This window comes from Ambystoma mexicanum, chromosome 6q (genome assembly GCF_040938575.1).
Source record: "Ambystoma mexicanum isolate Mex_15411 chromosome 6q, UKY_AmexF1_1, whole genome shotgun sequence".
Taxonomy (NCBI): Eukaryota; Metazoa; Chordata; class Amphibia; order Caudata; family Ambystomatidae; genus Ambystoma; species Ambystoma mexicanum.
Window position 1 is genome coordinate 1,588,193,728 of NC_090937.1, and position 19,154 is coordinate 1,588,212,881.

General features: G+C 44.0%; 1 protein-coding gene across 2 annotated transcripts in view; it reads right to left on the minus strand.

The window, feature by feature from the left end:
• Window positions 1-19,154, minus strand: part of PRADC1 (protease associated domain containing 1) — a 186,413-nt gene that overhangs the window by 145,519 nt on the left and 21,740 nt on the right. For both annotated transcript variants that reach the window (XR_011282318.1, XM_069632309.1), the window contains exons 2-3: window positions 6,485-6,585; window positions 5,955-6,064 (exon numbers count right to left, since the gene is read on the minus strand). Coding sequence is in view for 1 of the 2 variants with exons in the window: in XM_069632309.1 (XP_069488410.1) it covers window positions 5,955-6,064; window positions 6,485-6,585 (211 nt within the window). In the remaining variant the exon portion in view is untranslated. The remainder of the gene's footprint in view (window positions 1-5,954; window positions 6,065-6,484; window positions 6,586-19,154) is intronic.

The window sequence follows — 19,154 nt, forward strand, 5'->3', positions numbered from 1 at the left end:
GCTCGCTGCAGCGCCGCGTTCCACTCACCTGTTCACGAGGCATCTCCGTGCTCCTTAGCAACCATCTGCACGATCCACCGCATACCTGCGCCTAAGGGGGAAGAGAAGAACAAAAGGAACATATTGAGGAAAGCCAGATTTTCGCCATAAGACTTACCTGATTATTGGTGGGATAATCTTTCCTCATCTCGGGTCAGCGCCGCTTCTTCAGCAGTACCGTACCCCGGTCCCTATGGGGAAAAAAGACACACGCATTAGTGGGTGAATATAAGGACATTAAAGGAACCACCCATCATAAACTCACCTGAGTTTACCTTCGGCGAATTGTTTCCTCTACGCGAAATCTTCACTCAGCACCTGTGATAAAAGGAATAAGAGAGGGACTACTGAATATAAAGGCAAATAGAAAAGGAGGCCAACTCTTGAACTTTTACAACAGTATACTTACGGCACCTTGCCAGGAAAGTCAAGTAAGCTTGGATCCTCACCAATCCGAACACCAGTGAAGTAACTGGATATAATCGCACCCCTGCACCAGAAGCAGGATGAAGAGCTTGTCCTTTCAAACCTTAAGGTGAGAGTTAACGGGGAATTTCGGAGGTGGTCTGAGGAGAGTGAAAGAGGGGAGCGGGAGGCCGACGCGCTCCTCCGCAGGTAGTTAGTTAATCCCCTTTCTCCATCTGCAGAAGGATTCTCCTGCGAGTCAGACATGCGAGATTTGGGGGGGTCCTGTCCAGTCGGTCTTCCGAGTTCTGCGCATCACCTAAGAAGAGGCCGCAGCAGTCCAGACCTGGTCAGCCTCTCTGTGGGAGTCAGGTGAGCGTTACACTGCCCTATTCCACTACTTCTTGCTGTTTTGTTGATTGATTCATATTGTTATTTGCTTCTACTGTTTATGTTTTTGTATTAAGTTGTTCAATTGTACAGCGCTTTGGTGTAAAGCGTTTTATAAACCAATAAATACAAATACGTAAAAGAATATATATGTATTTACTTATCAGTTGTATAACAGTTCACCTTTCTAAACAAGTTAAACATCACAATCATAAATACACCACACCACTTCCCTTAAATTCTAGGCAAGTTAGGCTCACAAAATGAAGTGGGAGCAAAATGGCAATCCAGCAATTTAAAAAGGAGGGAAAGACAAAGTTATCAGCAATTAGGTCAAACCAACAGGTAAGTATTCCGAGCAGTTGACCAAGAGGGACTACAGTGAGGAGATCAGCTAGAAAAGGCTTAGGGCCAAAGTCAATAGTTCAAAAGTCTTTTGCTCAAGATCACACGGTTCAGGGTAGTTCATGGTAAGGTTTGTGGCACAGATTCCGGACGAGGTTGGTTGGTTGGTTGGTACAAAAGATAGCTCAAAGAGAAGAGAAGGACAAGCCCTCGTATTGGAGAAAGATTTCAAACACTTTCACTGCGGCTGAGCGAAAGGCACAACCGGATTTGCACAGTACCTTAAAACAGAGAGGGGGCTGTAGCTGAGGCAGACGTTCCTGGTACTTCCTGCAGGCTCACGGTTCCTGAAGCGACTGTTGGACTGATCAGAAGTAGGACGCTGGGAGGGCCCTGCACTACCCAGAGAAGAAACTAGCAGCAGCGCCAAACAACACTCCTTAAAACCCAAACAGGGTCCGACCTTCCTGGCTATCGGCCCACTGTAGCTCGGTACAGCGATTTCGACCAGAGGAGGTGTCCTGGCTTGCAGTTTGGGCAAACTGGTTGGTCCCACCAGCTCAAGGGAAGAGGTTTCCTGGAGTTCCTGCTCTGTCGTCAGAGTTGGAGATTCGGACCTGCAGCAGGGCTTCATCGGGCGGTTCAGTCGTGGAAGGAGTCCTCTTCTTCCAGTTCCTCGTTGGTTCTTTCGTTCCAGTGGCGACTCTGCTCTTCCAGTCCCAAAGACCTGCTTTTTATGCAGTTTCCCCCCATTCATACAGCTTGGCTGTCAATCACACAGCAGGGTGACTGGCCTGGCAAGGCCAGTCCCCTTAGCCTATAAGACAAGAGTGCGACTTGGATTACCAAGGGAACCCATGGAAGGGGTCCGAAGATCCCTCCCTCACATCCTGCCTACCTAGGCTATCAGGCGCCTTAAGGAGGGCATCTGTGCAGATGCCCACGAAAAGACAGCGAACAAAGGAGTCATACCCACGCAGAGAAAAACACGAGAAAGACTTTAACAAAAATAAATGGCGAATAAACCCAGCCGGAACCAAAATAATATGTATTTGGTCAAGCGGGTTTATGTTCGAGGCTATTATAATAGCCTAAAACATTACCACGTTTATTTAATTAATCGCGGTAGAAAAGTTAGGGTAGATACCACTGCCACCAGCCTAGTCTTAATGTTAACGGAGCGAAACAAAGCTCCAAGAGGTACAGACAAAAAGGGATAAGAGTTAACCCTTTCCAATACTCCATGTAAGATCGGGTGTACTGGGTCTGTGGTTTAACGTGACTATATAAAGTTAATGGCAAGGTTACCTGTTTCTGGGGGACAGTAGTCAGCCCCAGAAAAATGGAGTCAGTGGGAAGTCTCAAAGACAACCCTGTGACACTGCACTGAAGGTGCTGTGTAACACACAAAAAGTGGTGCACATGGAGTAGGTCAGGCTCCAGTTCCCAAGATCACACGAACAGTAGAAATACACATAGCAAAACACCTGTAAGAGTGGAGAAAAAGGCTCACACTCTTACCAGGTGAAAAAATAAATCCTAGAAATCCAGCAAAGCTGCTGGGGGACTCAGTAGGTAAGGGAAATTAGCCATTCTGGAGAATTCTCCCTAACAGCGAGGAGCTGAAACACCGAAGTGTCACTTGTTTGAAGATTGCTGGTTGCGGTCGGTAACCATCTCATTACAGTGCAGGAGTCCCCAGATGTCCTCCCTTTTGTCCACAAGACTGAGGCCCAGGAACACCAGGATTTGCAGAGCTGCACAGGAACAGAAGTCCTCTGCTGCACTTTTCTTCAACCAAAAGGTACTGTACAGTCTAAGAGAACTTGCCTCTTGTTGTGTAACCTCACTTGTCCTAGTTGGTTGCATATGTAGAGTTGCTAACAGCTTTTTTACCTCACAAGCCTAACAAGCTTGTAGCCCTACTTTGATTTCTTCTTTTCTATAAAGACTTCTAAACATTGTGAAAGACTTTCTACTTACCTGCAAGAAGTGCTTCAGTTCACCTTGACTTTTGCTAACTTAACATTGGCGGGCCTGGCTCCCTGAATGACTCTTCTCTCTTGCTTATGGGTTAACTGACTTGGCATTGGAGAGTTATTTTTAAAGTACTTACCTACTTAAGAATAATTGCATGAATACTTGCCTTATTCTGAAACCTCTTTTCTTTGACACTCCTCTCAAATATTCTAAATGCAACAGTGATATATTAATGTCCCCAGCACCCTAACTATTGAAGTCACCTGAGGGTGTAGGTAGTGTATGTCGGCCATCCCAAAAGGGTACTTACTTATTTAGAAAACTAAGAGTGTGTATTTTGAAGTATATTTGTGTGTTGTTTTATATTGCTCCCTTCTGAAGAAGGCTTACTCTAACTGACTGTTAAATACATTAATAATTGTTTAATCAAGAAACCTTGTGTGTAAGAGTTTATTTGAATACTTGTCACTGTGAATCTCTGTGTAACTCCACTAAAGCTCACATTGACCCCTCTTGAGATAAGCCTGGTTGCTCAACACGCTACCAACCTGTGTAGTACAGACTTATACAAAAGGTTGGTTTCCTATTGCCAGGAGGACATGGTTGTTGTAGTGCACCCAAAGGGTACTGCATACAATCTTGCCTAACATGGAGTGTTTGGCCAACTCAGTTTTATTGCGATGATGGTTCAAGATATTCAAGATTATAATTGTTTGTATTTGTTTATTGCGATTGTCTCTTTGAGAAGAAGAGCAGTTAAAAAAACATCTAGTCTTGTGACTGCCGGTTGTCAATAGTGAAAGCACTTGCATCCATACACTACGTTTGAGAGGGGTCACTGTAATTGTAGGAAGTCATAATTCATGTATACACAGCTCTTAAATGGATAAGAAAAAAGAAGAGAAACGTCTGCACAATTCAAAACCGTCAGACAGCCTTTCCTGCAAGTCTCCACTCACAATACCATTGTTTTAACAATATATTTTTGGCCAGAGCCCCTTACAAGCAAGACACAAATGGGTAAAACTGTACTTTCTAACAAAATGGAAAACTGGACATCATCTCCTGAAATAAATTAAACCTCAATACAAGAATAATGAAGAATTATTGAACCCTGTTTACGTTTGGATGTAGAGACTTGTTAGATATAAACAATTGTGAGAAACCTAGGGGTATTCTCCCATTAAGACCCTGAGAGTCCTCTAGTCATGCGGCCAGAGGAGGGCCATCACTTTTGGATCCCAAACCTGGACGTAGGAGGATTACCCTGTTTAGGGGAATCCAGGGGTTGCCTTTTTGGGAATACCCCAGGCAAGATGCTGTATTCTGATGGGGCTATAGAAAAGCGGAGGTAGTCCTGGACACCTTCATGGGATACATCGATTCCAGGAAGCCTAATCCAGATCTCATTTTCGCCAATTCCAACCCTCTCATCCATGGCGGGAGGAGGAAAGAGTCAATTGCCCAATGTGCAGAAGGAAGAAAAACCAAGTAAAACAAGACAGAAGTCTGATATTCATATCCATTCATGCTCTATCAATTTAGATCACAGGAAATACCATCAACACTCACATCTGTATAATCAACCATCAGGAATATATATGGAAGGGGGCAACCTCCCATTGAGGGGAAAACCATGCTAGAGGAGAAAAATACCCTTTTTAATTAACCATACCGACTACCCTCCTGTCAGTATCCAGAGTGCAAACCTGTTCCTTCTTTGAAACTGTCTGTCTTCTGCATTCCTTTACAGGGAGGCAGGGATTGAAATTGAGGGGAGCTGGGAGCTATTTAGCTCCTGCTTGTAGCCTAGAAGAGCCTGGCTTACTTCATACCAGCAGCTACTTTTGGCTCAACGGGCCAACTCATGCCAAGCAAACATATCTATGTGAATTTAACTGTGCATTGTGGACAATTTATAAATATTAGTTCACATCTATACACCATTTAAAAAATAAGGGGTCATAAATAATAGTCAAAATATTAAGTCTGCATCATAGTTGTAAGCTGGATTTGCAGAACTAGCTCCTCGTCCCCCATTTGTAGCTCCTAGTCCCTGGCTGCTGGATACCCAAGAGTTGCTTTTAGCTCCTCCTTTTACAATCTTATTTTCGACCCCTGGGGTAGGTTGTATTTTGTAGTGTTGTTAGACAGACTGTTATAATAATAAAGTAGATATTTCTATACAACATTAACTGGATACTCCTTTTATCATTTGGGTAATAGTATTTTAACTGTGTTGCAACTAACCTACGATCCTCAACCTTTAGAGTAGATAAGCCTGCCGGTTGCTCCACATTACAAAAAAATTGAACAAGGGGGGTTTATAATTTTATTTGTATGCCTGTTTATTCCAATCTGTTCAGATCCATTCTGGTATATGAGAAGTGTGGGGCTGATGAATGGTTTAAAACAGATATTCAACCCCTGGACCACCGATACCCTGGAATTTGATTTCTCACAAGTCATTTTAAAACGGTAGTGCCAAAAAATAACTTGCTTTACCGCTTCAAGTGGTTGGAAAGGATAAAATAGTTTTTAACTGGTTTTAGTACTTCTGGTATTCATGTAGCGCCCAATCGGTTGCTTCAAGCTGCACAATGGAACAAATTCTAAAGTGTTCCACTATGGACGCCTTCTCATGGATGGATTTGATTTAGTATGATGTGAACGAAGATAACAGAAAGAAAGGGGCTGAACGACTTGAGGTCCAAGGGAAAAAAAATCTTGATTACTCCAGCACTTTCTACTTGCACTCTCCTTCATTTCATGTGTACTTCCACTCTCATGCTTACCCACGCTCCACCAAAGCAATCTGGTCTTGAATGAAGACTCCATTACTTAGCTCTCCACAAGCCTCCGGCGGATCTGCTGGCACCAGATGAATCACGTCATAGCGTTTGTTCTGTGTCAAAGAATAGAGAGACAACATGTAAAAGTGTGTGATACAGGGTGGCACGCCACTATGTCCATGTTGTATTTTTGGAGCGCGTGTACAGAAAAGATTATTGGCGCTAACCTTGGAAACATCGAAAGTAGAACCCAAGTTGAAGAAGGAGAGCAATGAAGATTTAAGTTTATGACAGAATTCAGCTAGGGTAATAGATTTGAGGTATGCATGAAGAGTTCTAAGGAGAAGGAGCGACAGCAAAGAAAGCATGGCTACCCTTCTAGATTAAGCAGAATTTGGGTTTGGTAAGAAGGCCAAGATAAGTCAAATGAAGGCTGTGCAGGGGACATAGCATGTTAACCTTTAACAAAGAAGGTAGAGACCAGAATTGGAAATGCAGGGAAATACTTTACAACTCACTCAATGAATACTTACAAATATGCCCCCAAAATCCTTAGCTGGGGTAGCAGAAAAGATGTAGCGAATGTCCCCAGGGCTCAGCACTTGAAAATACAAATACTCATTGATGTGCAGTCCTGAACAGAAAATAAATAATAACAGTTCTAAAGTTAGAGCAAGGAAGGTTTTATTAAAACCAAATAGAAATAAGGATGTCCTTAAAGGTAGACTTAGAGTAAGCTAAACAAAGTGTATACGTTGGCATACCCCAATATAAGAATTGGTGTGAATAACCCATTAGGAAACATATTCCTCCATCACATAATAGTTATGTAAAGAAGTGATGGACAATAAAAATGAACGTGGAAACAACTATTAGCATGGCATATTTGTGTGTGCCACTGTTTGGACCTCCAAAAAGACAGAAGGTTCATAATTCAAGGAAAAGGCTTATTTTGTAAACTGTCAATATAGTTGTGTGCAATGTTGTCGAGCCTGTGCTGCTGCGATATTGTCTATACCATTTGAAAAATATATATTATTAAAAATTACATGTTCACATTAAGTGGACCATGGAAAAGCATTACAGTGCAGGGAATCAAAATGAAGATTGGATAAGCAGGAGCTAAAAGCAGCTTCTATATCTTCTACATAAAATGCAAACCTATCATTTTGTCCTTTATTTATGATCCCTTATGCTTTAAATGTTGTATCCTAGCGTTTATTTATTGATTGCCCCTAAAGCTCAAAGTTAACTTCACATAGGTGTTTCTGTTCAGCATCGGTTGGCCTTTGGAGGCAAAGGTAGCTTCTGGTGGTTGTTGATTTAATTCTGACAAGGTTCTTCTTGGCTACACGCAGGAGCTAAGTAGATCCCAGCTCCACTCAATTAGGAACTCTGCAGTGTGTGCACAGCATGCGTAGGCCAAGGTCAAATTCAGTAATTTGACTACATTAAAGGGGTAGCTTGGTCAGATCTTGTACTGGCCCAATCGATCGGACATGTATTTTAGAGCATACATCAATCGTTCTTAAACAAAATTCCAATGCAACTTACTGTGTTTTCTCACTTTAACATATGCAAAAACGACGGGTCGGGTACCATCTTGTGCTAATCTCATCCATTGATCGGATTGCCATCAGTTCAAGTGCCCTCGTGGCACTAACTCAGATCAGCCGCCCCCCAACGCAGACATCACTAGATGCTCACGCCCCACTTCACGTTCCCTCTCTCCCCCTCTCTCCCCCTCTCTCCCCCTCTCTCCCCCTCTCTCCCCATGTCCTGCCCTTCTGGTGCTGCACTGTACACCAGAGATGTGAGTTACTTGACAGCAACTGCCTTAGATATGATGCAGGAAGACGTGAAGGTAGTTTGTCCATGCAGTGGGAGCCAGTGAAGGTCCATGAGGGCCGGGTTGATGTGGTCTTATCTGCATAGACCCTTGATGAGGCATGCAGCAGGAAGGAAGGAAGGAAGGTACTGGTACCAAACTGTCTGAGTTTTCTTAGCTATGTGTGTGTTGAAGAAGAGGTGTTTGTCAATGTGGAGCCCGAGGGACTTAGCGCAGGAGGTGAGCTTGGGTGTGGAGCCCTAAAGGTACATATTGATAGCCAGGTCTGTTTGTCTGGGTGTCCGATGTTGTTGGTGAGAAGTAGGACATCGGTTTTGAAGGGGTTGAGCTTCAGGTATGAACTGGACATCCAAGACTGGATCAGTCATAACATTTACAGTCAATATGCTTCAGCTTTACGTTTTCACTTCCAAATGAAATGTGAACATCTTGGATAAATGCCCTTTTCGCAATATATAAGAGTGTAAAAAGCACTTTATTGCGATTGCCCACTTTACAATAAGGAAATAAATAAATGTATTTACCCCATACTTTTTGCCAAAAAGGTTTTAAACAAAAGTGAGACACTCGTTACATTAAAAACTGTAGATGTTTGCTCAGCAGTCAAACGAGAGGGTACGGAGGGGTTATGTGCAGCTAGGCGGTGAGCAGAGAGGGCACATGGGGTTGGAGAGGGAACATTCAAGGGGAAAAGAGAGCAGTATCAGTAGAAAAGAGAGGAAAGGGAGAGTCTAACAGCAATAAGAGGGCATGGGTGGAGCACATGGTCAGGACACTGGGCATGCGGCGGGATGCATGAAAAAACAATGGTGCATTCCAAGATGGCTGCCGCTCCGTGAGGGTGCACAAATCTGTGTTCTGTCCGGGCAGCTTCATAAGGGGACATTAGCAATAACAGAGATCGGGACAGAGTATCCTCCCTACTCCCAAAACATGCAGAGGAGGCGAGCTATATTCATCAAGAGCTCTCGCCACTGAATCCATCTGCTACGAGCCCCGGCGCTAGCTTAGAGATTGCTAAGCTAGCGGCGGAAACTGCACAGTAGAGCCTGCCGAAAGCTTCAAGTGACAAAACGAGGGAAAGAACATGCCCACCTGCCCGCCAACGAAGCAGCGGAGGGATGACAGGCAGAGAAGATCACCTCCAACAATGTGGTGGACGCCGGATGGGTTTGCTGTGATAGGAGGGACTTGTAACATAAGGGACAGCATAGGGTCGGGCAGGACGAAAAGGCTGAAATAATACTGTGTACGAGGGGGTAGTCCTGTCCTCAAATCTTTAGAGCTGCAATTATTTGTTGCAGTAATTATTCAAACCTCCAGAAATCAACACTAAGATATTAAAGAATATGCATTACTGGAAAAGGAATGATCCATATTACTTCATATTAGTCCAAGAGAATGTACAGAAAATACACCAAATGCAGTGAGTGTTTCAAATGCAACTGCTTTAAGCCTAAGCAGTCCACAACGGATCTCTGGTGTTTCAGGTGTGCAAGTGTTACCAGAAAAGACACACGTTTTTATGAGCCACAAAGGTTTGTTCATCCGATGGCAGGGTTCTGTCCGGAGAACTGGTGGGCTGGTCCACTTGTGGGTGCGATTTAGACCTTAAAAAAATAGGGTCTGCTGTAGCCTGGCTTAGGAAGGATAACCAAATAACTGGTCGAAGTAGTCGTGATTCTGGTGGTCAACGTTCATAATCGTTCCGGTGGGAACATGGTGACCTCAGACGTTTCGGCTAAGTAGTGTTAAAGCCTTCTTCTGGGGCCAAGTGTAAGCAGGTCTCCCTTGGGTAGTGCTGGTTGTAGGTACAAATTCAGTATGATTGTACCTTCAGCTTGCTGATTGGGTCCTATCCCAATCAGTATTGCACCTATCAGTATTGCACTTTTTGGATTTGCTTTCATATAACACTTGAGAACCCTGTTACTTACTTTATTTAAAGTGTTTTGTTTCACTCTCCTTTTGAAAACCTACATGTGTAGCCAAATTAAAAAAGGCAACAGTAGTTTTATTCCAGTGGTTGGATAATTCCTTTTCCAGTAGAATACATATTCTTTAATATCTTACTGTTGATTTCTGGAGGTTTGAATAATTACTGCAACAAATAATTGCTGCTCTAAAGATTTGAGGACAGGACGATCCCCTCGTACACAGTGATAGGAGGGACAGCAGCTGAAGCGGCGGCCCGTTAAGGTGCAACATCGAAGCCTGGAGAGAGTGGTGGATCCACCCCTCTGGAGCTGCAGGAGAGCGCGACGAAGCGGACAGGCGACACAACAGCAACAGAAGCAGAGCAAAAGGAGCACCGTAAAAGCTGAAACTGGTGCCTAACCCGTTACAAGTAAGGACAGGGAAGACAGTGCGGGATAAGAACCACAAGCGTCTCAACTGGCAAAAGGAGCAGGGTGAAAGGACAATAGCGAGAAACCGTCCACAATGGCATTAAATAAAGAGGAGTTGCAAGACTGTTTGAGAGGGATGGAAAGTAGGATGATGGACTCCTTCCAGGAACAATTTGGGAAGATGAAATAAGAGCTCAAGACATCACTCCAGGAGGTCAGAAGAGAACTTAATGACAGAGATAGTTACAGACAGTGATTTAAAAGACGCAATGCAGCACTGCTTCAGCAGCCTCTTGACCGGTACGCAACCTGGGGATATATTAATCGACAGGGTGCATAGAAAAGGACCCAAGAAAAGGGACCCAGGGGCAAGACCCCCAGACGTTTTAGTAGACTTAACCACCTACATCATGAAGGAGGAAATACTTAGAGCGGCAAGAGCGCAACAAGATGTGTCAACCAATGGGACCCAGGTCCATTTATACCAAGACTTGGCGCCATCTACATTACATTAGAGGAAAATGATGCAACCAGTCACAAGGGCAATAATTGCAAAACGGATCGCCTACAAATGGACATTCCCTTTCGGTCTGCTGTTTAGATCGGAGGGCAAAGAGCAGCGGATCACCACGTGTGAGGAAGGCCTGACGTTGATGCAGATGGAAGAGGTTGAAGACTGAGGAGAGCAGGGGTCAAGACAAAACGCCCCAAATGATGGTGCCAGAATATGGGAATGGCCGACGGACAGTAAAAAGAGGCATGGAAGGAAAGTAAAATTGCCAGGTCCCCATAGGCAATAAGGGCACACTTTCAGCAAGAGTGCTTCCTGCCGAGTGTTAACTGTTTGTCTGCCGGCTACGCCTTCTCTTTTTGGATCTGGATTTGCAAGCTTTCCTCTTTCTGTTTCAACGTGGTAGGACTGTATTAGCAACCGCATTATTACTAATACAGACATTTATAGAGGTTAAAACGCTGTATTTCTCTCTTCTCCTAAGGATTGCTCCACCCACTTGTTACAGAGCATAAAATCAGCTGCTGCGCACGTGCTTCCAGGATGAATGCACCTGCTGACTGCTGGGCAGTCGGTGCTCTGCAGGGGGCTCTTTTTTGCGGTTCTGTTTTTGACAACAATTCTGTCCACAGTGAGCCACAGTAGTAATTCCATGCTTTCGTCCTCGTTACCTCCCAAACGCATGTACACATTGAAATCAGGAATGCTGGGCCCACATCCCCCGTACCGGACTGCTAAAAGTGTGGACCAGCGAAGGCTCTCTATCAACTTCATGTGTTCATGCAATACGGAAAATGCACAAACTAAAAGACCACCCCCCCGCCAGTGTGTCCTTGTGCCCCCTGATCCCCACCAGTGTGTCCTTGTGCCCCCCGTCTCGCCATTGTCTACTCCCACCTCCCCACTTCCTGCTCCTTGTGGTGTCCCCTTGCTCCCCCTTAATGATCTCCAGCCCCCCTCTTTCCCTGTCCTGCCTAATGCCCTGTTCCCCCACTCCTTTTTCTCCTACCTCTCCCTATTCTCCCCTCCTCCCGTTCTTTTCCCTCCTTCTGTCAATTTCCGGCACAACCCCAACTGCCGTCAGACATAGTAATTCGTAGCCGCCGGTCTTTGCATCCTTCCTGCTCCCTCCACCTTTTTCTCAGCACTTACTCTTATCATTGGTCCCTGTGACCACTGATAAATAGCTTGTCTGTCTCCCCTTTCCTCCCCCCCCTTCTTGTTCCTATCCTCCCACTCCCTCCTCTTTACTATCTTGAACAGTCTTTTACCAAATGGATAGTCACTTGGTTGTTCCTCTCCTTACCCCTTATATTCCTCTCCACCTCCCCTCCTCCACCCTCCTCATATCACTCTTGCACTGCAACAATTGTCATCAGGCATAGTAATGTTACTGCTAGTTTTGTCTCCTTCCCCCCCCCCTTCACCTCTCCCTTTTTGTTCCTTGCACTTGTACTATCTGCTAGTTATTTTTCAAATTCTGATCTGTTTCAAGGACTTTTTAGAATGTAATTGTATTCTCCCATGTTCCCTCCCTCTGTGAAGCACTTTGAAACACATTGTGTATAGGCGCTATAGTATACAAATAAACAAACAATCACTAAAAGTCTGTTTTCTGGAGGAATAGACTTAAGAAAATGTGGTCTCCGCTACCTAAGCCACCACGGGACACAATACCTAACAACTTGACGATAAATGCATCCCTAACACAATCGGTTGTACCAACGGGAAACGGCCACGACACCTTAGCTCCCTTGATCACGGACGAGGAATTAATGGTGCTTAACTCCCAAGGCAATATGTGCATGTCTAAAGAGTCGACACAGGATACTTCCAACACGGACAATGCAACGCCTCTTTCTAATCAGAACACTGGAGCGCCTCCTGTCCCAATTGAGGTACATGCCAATTATAGTTTTGAAGCTCCTTTGCTGTATTCACACGTACTTACTGGGAATGCCGATTTACAGAATAAAACTAATGCCGCCTAAGGATTGTTTTAACGAGCTGACAAAAGAAATTATGCTATTTTATAAATGCACGTCATCTGCAAACTTTCTGGGACCAGTATTGCTCCCTGAAATAGTCCATAATGCAGTAGCATCTCAAGAGTCCACGAACGCAACTGCTGCGGGTGTAATTCCTTTTTTTTAGCACACCCCCTAATGTAGAACCACAGAGCACCTTTACTACAGAAGTGCAGACAACCACTCAGAAAAATACAGCCCACACTCCTTGTGGCCGTCTAAATATGACTATGTCCCTAACGCAGCAAAAAGACAATATGGATTTACTGAACCCAGTCATTTGCGTACCGGAAACTCAGCTGCAGCAGTTGCCTTCCCCAGTGCTAGGTGAGGCAGGACTGAATGAGATTAACCTATCAGCCTCGCCTAGATTACCTATTCCAACGATAAATGAAATCATGAATTCGACAGCATCGTCGGAAATGTCTTATATCCGACCTACCCCTAGACCCTCTTTTGGTTTTAAACTCCAGAATTATCCAACGATGGACACCTCTATTGCAGTACTGAGCACAGGGATTTTTAGTAGACTAAAATGTATGACCACCTTGATCAGAAAATTGATAAATGTGTCAAAATGGTGGGCTAATATAATATACACATTATGAAATATTTTTAAATGAACAAAACGAAATTAATATAAAAATGGCCAAAATGAAAAATCTAATTATGGACGAGGTTAACAAAATACAATTAGGCGGCGACCTAAACTCCATTATTGGCCAACTAAAAGATGTATGAATCAGATTCCATATCTCACGAATATCATCCTGAAGAATCACATTTTATAGACTTGAGTCAACAGGAGATCGATTCTAAATTGGACATCTCTATAATGGAGATGATCGTTCCTGAGGTGAATGTTACATCCGCCCAAACCGCCTCGGTTGTTGCTGTTGCTGATATAGATGCGACTTCCTCTTCAAACTAACTGAGCCTACAACTAGTGAACCTGTTTATGATATTTCTTTACCAGATGAAAGACACTAAAAAAAAAAGAAAATTAACACACAGGAGCCAATCAAATCAAAATAAATAAACAGAGCATGAAAAGCAAAAATCGGAATACAGTGAAACGAACATTTCTCAATGAACTTACTACGCTGTAAGTTAGTAAGAGGATTAACAAAAAGTCACGTTCAACAACCTCAAAGCGACATGGCTGCCACGGAGGAAGTCATTACCAATGTGAGCGATCTTTCAGAACAAGAGTCTGACTCTATCATGGCAGCCTTGTTGCCCATGACTACTCATTCATTATTTTCTAGCCAGGAAGCCTCAAATAATGTCCCATTTAACTCAAGTGACTTGTCACTAATGAAACATGTAAATCCAAATGGTAGACAGTCACCTACACGCTTCATGACACCAGCAGAAAAAAGATCTCGGGCACATGGACCACGAGATCCTGTAACACACCCCCAGATGAACCGAGTGCGTGAGAAACCTAGAGTTTCCTCTTCACACACTGGCAAATAAAAAAAACAACACGCATAGTGATGTGAAAAATCTAATTTACAATGCAGATCCTGAATCAATGTTGATACAAATGTTCAATAGAGAGGAATCTAATCCATACCCTAATAGATCAACCTTATTGGAATGATTTAAAACAATTAAACCATTGAATGCAATCAGGTCAAAAGACCTACAAGCGATAACGATAATTCAAAATAGACAAAGAGACTCCGCTGTATTTCGTGTTCCATCTCTTATGATAAAACAAGCTATTTGGCATGTGAAGGAAGCCATTGAAACCTATGGGTTTAAATTAACGAGTAAAGAACACAAATCTAGGAAGCAAGATATACCTTCAGATACTGATGCCAAAGATACGCAGAAATCGCCTTCTGGATATATAACACAAAATTATGTCCTTGTGATAAACTGTCAGGGCAACTCTGGGCAGATCAAGAGAGAGAAGTCTACTATGACAAAGTAATGCCTAAGACCATTGAGCACGAACCAATGACTTGGTCATGGCTTGAAAAGGCAAAAAAAAAGATATATACATATTGATTCAACTTCAAAACTAGCTTAATATTGTTACCAGCAAAACTAAAATACAAATGGGTATATGGAATATGACAGGGCACTCCCATTTGATGAACTTGAATACAGTATCTATACTTAATCCGTTTGACATGGTCCTTTTGCAAGAGACCTGGCTCACTGAGACGCCTTTATGGCCAAATCGCCAGATTTGTGCAGTTCCTGCAATTAAACAGCCTCAGGGTCGGCCAATGATTGGACGTTTCTGTGGTTTAAATTTGTCCTCGCCCGGAGAGCTTTGTGCTTGGCTGAATCCTCATCCAAGACTACAATTACTCAGATACCAAATTAAAGACTGTGAGGTAATATTTGCTATTATCCACCTGTATTGGAACCCTATTAAGATCAAGGACAATGAATTTATGTCACTTGTGAATAATCTATTTGAGGCTATAGATACTGACCCTTATATCAGCACGATACTGATCACTGGTGACTTTAGCACTCACTGCATAACTAACACTGGCAAAACCTTGACACACAGAGCCAAAAATTGGCTAACCCTCATAAAGGCAAGAAACATGGTGATGCTAAATGGCTGCATCTCTGGTGATACTCCTCCTCAACCCACTTGGCATAGAGGCCAGTTGACTGGTATCATCGATTATCAGTTTGTTTCTAGACACTCACTTCCATGGATCTCTGATTTCCAGGTCATACCTACTAACTTGAGCGATCACCATGTGATGGCGATTACTTATAATGTCCCAGTAATGACTTGACAAATGTCCTTTTATCCCTATGAAATAGGAATCAATCAGGTACATAATCAAATCAAATGGTCAGACTATAAATAGATAACATGTCCCCTAAACTCATAAAATGAAGTGCTATTAAAATTTATATCAGATAATCAAACCTACCTACATTATAACCAGAAGAAGTTAATCACCTATGATCCGGTGATAAGAGACAAAGAACTACGATTGTTCCCGACTGATATTCTGAACATTCCAAACAACAAAAGACAAAAAATTTAAACTTTTTGAAACAACATTGTACTAAAAAAGTACAATTAGATGGAGAATTAATGCTAAGAAATTTAAGTTAAAAATCCAGTGCTCAGATATGGTCGCTCCTTAATGATGGGGCGAAAACAGAACCAACAGTGAGCATGATAAATGCAATCAGTGAAGAAGGCTGAATAACTTATTTCTATAAACTCTTCAATAGGAAATCTTCTACCTCCAGCTGTATTCAATTGTTTGATAATTTTGACAAGCATTTTAATATAGCCATAGATGAGATTGTTGATATAATTGGTAACCTGAGACCATCTAGAGCCCCAGGCCCGGATGGCATACCGAATGCAATACTGAAAGAACATCCTATAAAATGGGCCAAGATTCTCAGTCAGATTTACTCCACGATTCACAAAACTGGAGTTTTTCCATTATCATGGAAAAAAAAATCTATAACATTATCAGTATTTTAAAAAAGTAACCGTTTATGCTACTAATTACCGGACCCTGGCCATATTAGATGTGGCTGGTAAAATCTATGCTAAAATCTACTGAAAGCATTAAACAAATGACTTGTTGAAACTAATTTGCTAGACTCCAACCAAGCAGGATTTGTGGTAGGTGTGGGTACCGCCCCGAACTTGCACATACTGCAAACCCTGATTTTGCAAGCCATCAAAAAGAATAGGCCTCTCTATATAGCCTATATTGACTATCGCCAAGCTTTTGACACTGAATCTAGACCTTTACTATGGACAAAGCTTCATACAGCAGGATGCCTGCCCTATATAATATATGCTATACAACAACTCTACCCTGGAACATCGATTAGTGTGAAACTAAATCATTCTGGGTTATTGACAGGAGACATGGAAACTAACATAGGGCTGAAAAAAGTATGCCTACCGGCAGCTATTTTATTTCATGTTTACATCTCTGGAATAAAGAAACACCTTGCAAATATACAATCAAATCCGCCGAAACTAAAATCATTCCCGGTCAAATATATGCTATACGCTGATGACTTAGTCATCCTTGATTTAACCCCTATAGGCCTCAGTCTATTATCTGCTGTCAAAATTCATGCCAAAGACAATCTACTCCAGATTAATGAGAAGAAATCTAATATCATGATTATTGGGAAGTCTTCATTACATAGGAAGAAACTTCTTAGACGCTGGCAGATGAATGGTAAGGTCTTAGAAGTGGTAGAACAATATAAATATTTAGGAATAAACATGAATGACACTCAATATTAGTTACCTTAGCACACAGACCTCTCAAGAAAAATTAACATGCTTACATCTTAGGCAAAATTCATTCAGAAAAAATACAGGAAATATTCCATTAAACCGGCTGTTATATATTACAGCCAAAAAGTTGTCCCCACCATAACTTGTGGAGCACAGTGTAAATATGAAAAAGAACAGCCGAAAGTGACCATTCTCGAAGGTATGTACTAGAAAACATTACTGAGAATGCCCAAAGGTTTTCCCATGGCAATCTTACGTTATAAATTAGGATTACCCTCACCAAAAGCTATGGTCGATTGGAACTCCTTGAGGCTGTATTCGAAATGTAAAAGAGCTGATGAATATACAAATACAGTGGTCACAATAAATGGTGACTCATTAGTCGATAACGATGTGAAACTTAGGAGCGAGTGGCAACAGACTTGCCAGCAAATTATGTTTAACTATGGCATTAGGGGGCGTGGCTTGATGGCTACATGAGAGGACGCTCCTTGGAGGAGCTCCCGATGATCCGATTTTGATCCTGGGAAGAAGTGATGGTTTTCGGCGGACTTTCGAGTCCACGGTGCATCCAAGGGTGCATGAAAGTGGGGGGCACATGGTGAGTGCCCTCCCCACCAGCGAGACTGCATATCCACAGAACTGGACTTCGAAGAAGGTGGCGGTCGCGCAGTGGAAGGGCAGCACCCAAGATGGCCGCTCGTGGACAAAGGGCCATAAATGGTCCGTGGAGCTGAGGAAGACAGAGCTGGCCGGAGCGGGGCGAGCCCAACTAGAGGGACGCGTCGCATGCGTCTCTGGCTGGTGGCAAGAACATAAGTGCCCCGCAAGGCGCTCCGCAGCGCCGGAGACACAGCTGGGCAGGATGTCTTCTAAGGTGGTGCAACCCCGGATCAAGCAGCCCACGATGGAGGCCTACGCCAGGTCGCCCCCGGGCGCGGAAGGGGGCTAGAGCAAAGAGGCCCCTGCGGCGGCAACGGACCCACCGGGTACTATCCAGGAGGTGCTGGCAGCAATTGCCGGCTTGAAGGTGGCTTGGGAAACAAAGTTGGGCCTGGCCATGAAAGAGCTGCAGGAGGGCCTAGACCTTAAGATCGGAGCGGTCCAAGAAGAGGTGAACCTGTTGCGACAGGACGTGCGATCGATCGCGGAGCGCACTGGGGAACTGGAGAAAGAGTTGGCCCCGACCACGGAGGCGTGCAATGCACATGCTAAGGAGCTTCATGCCCTCGTGCAACGAGTGGGCAATCTGGAGGACAGAGCAGAGCAGGCAGAGGGGCGCGCCAGGTACAACAACATTAAAATAGTGGGTGTTCCGGAAGGAATGGAAGGACCGAACCCCACGGAATACGTTGAAACCATGCTCTTGCAGGAGATTACAGGCGGGGAGCTGATCCAAGGGTTCGCGGTGGAAAGGGCGCATAGGGCCCTGACCAGGAGACCAGCACCAGGAGCCTGCCCGCGGCCGTTGATCGCGAAGATCTTGAACTATCGTGACCGCGAAAAGATTCTCGAATTATTCCGGAAAGGAGGTACGATAGAAAGGGGGTTAGCGAAAACAACGGCGTATCCGGACTATACGCTGCTTGTACAGCGGAGTCGAATGAACTTTGGATCGGTGAAAAGGAGGCTCAGAGAAGCAGGCCATCGCTACATGTTGCTCTACCGCGCTAGGTTAAAGGTGTTTTATAAGAATAGATCCCTCTTCTTTGAGACGCCGACCGAAGCGATGGAGTGGCTGGATATGCAGGGTCGACCTCAGGAACCGGATGCCCAGACAGAAGCGGCTGGAGATAAGTAGCACATTGCTGAGGCACCTGTGAGGCCATAGTTATGACATTGGGACTGGAATATAGTACGATATTGTGCTTGTGGGGAGGAAGTCATGGTATCTGCCGGCGGGTCCCGTTGAATGCATTTCTCCTAAATAGATGACTGGGAGCTCCTGGGAAGCACCCTCTGAACCCAATAGTAGTACATTTAGTTAGGTCACTGTTAGATAGGTGACGCCCCGCGGTGTCCTTGTCCTCGGATACGAGACCGGTCCAGGCGTGGGTAGGCCTGAGATCCAGAGATGGAGCTGGGCTATTGTTGGGGGTTGGCAGGGAGGGTGGAGGGGTATTGTTTGTGAATAGATGGGAGAGAGCCAGAAAACGAACTAGCACGGGGAGCATTATGGGAAGGGATGGGATGGGATGGGA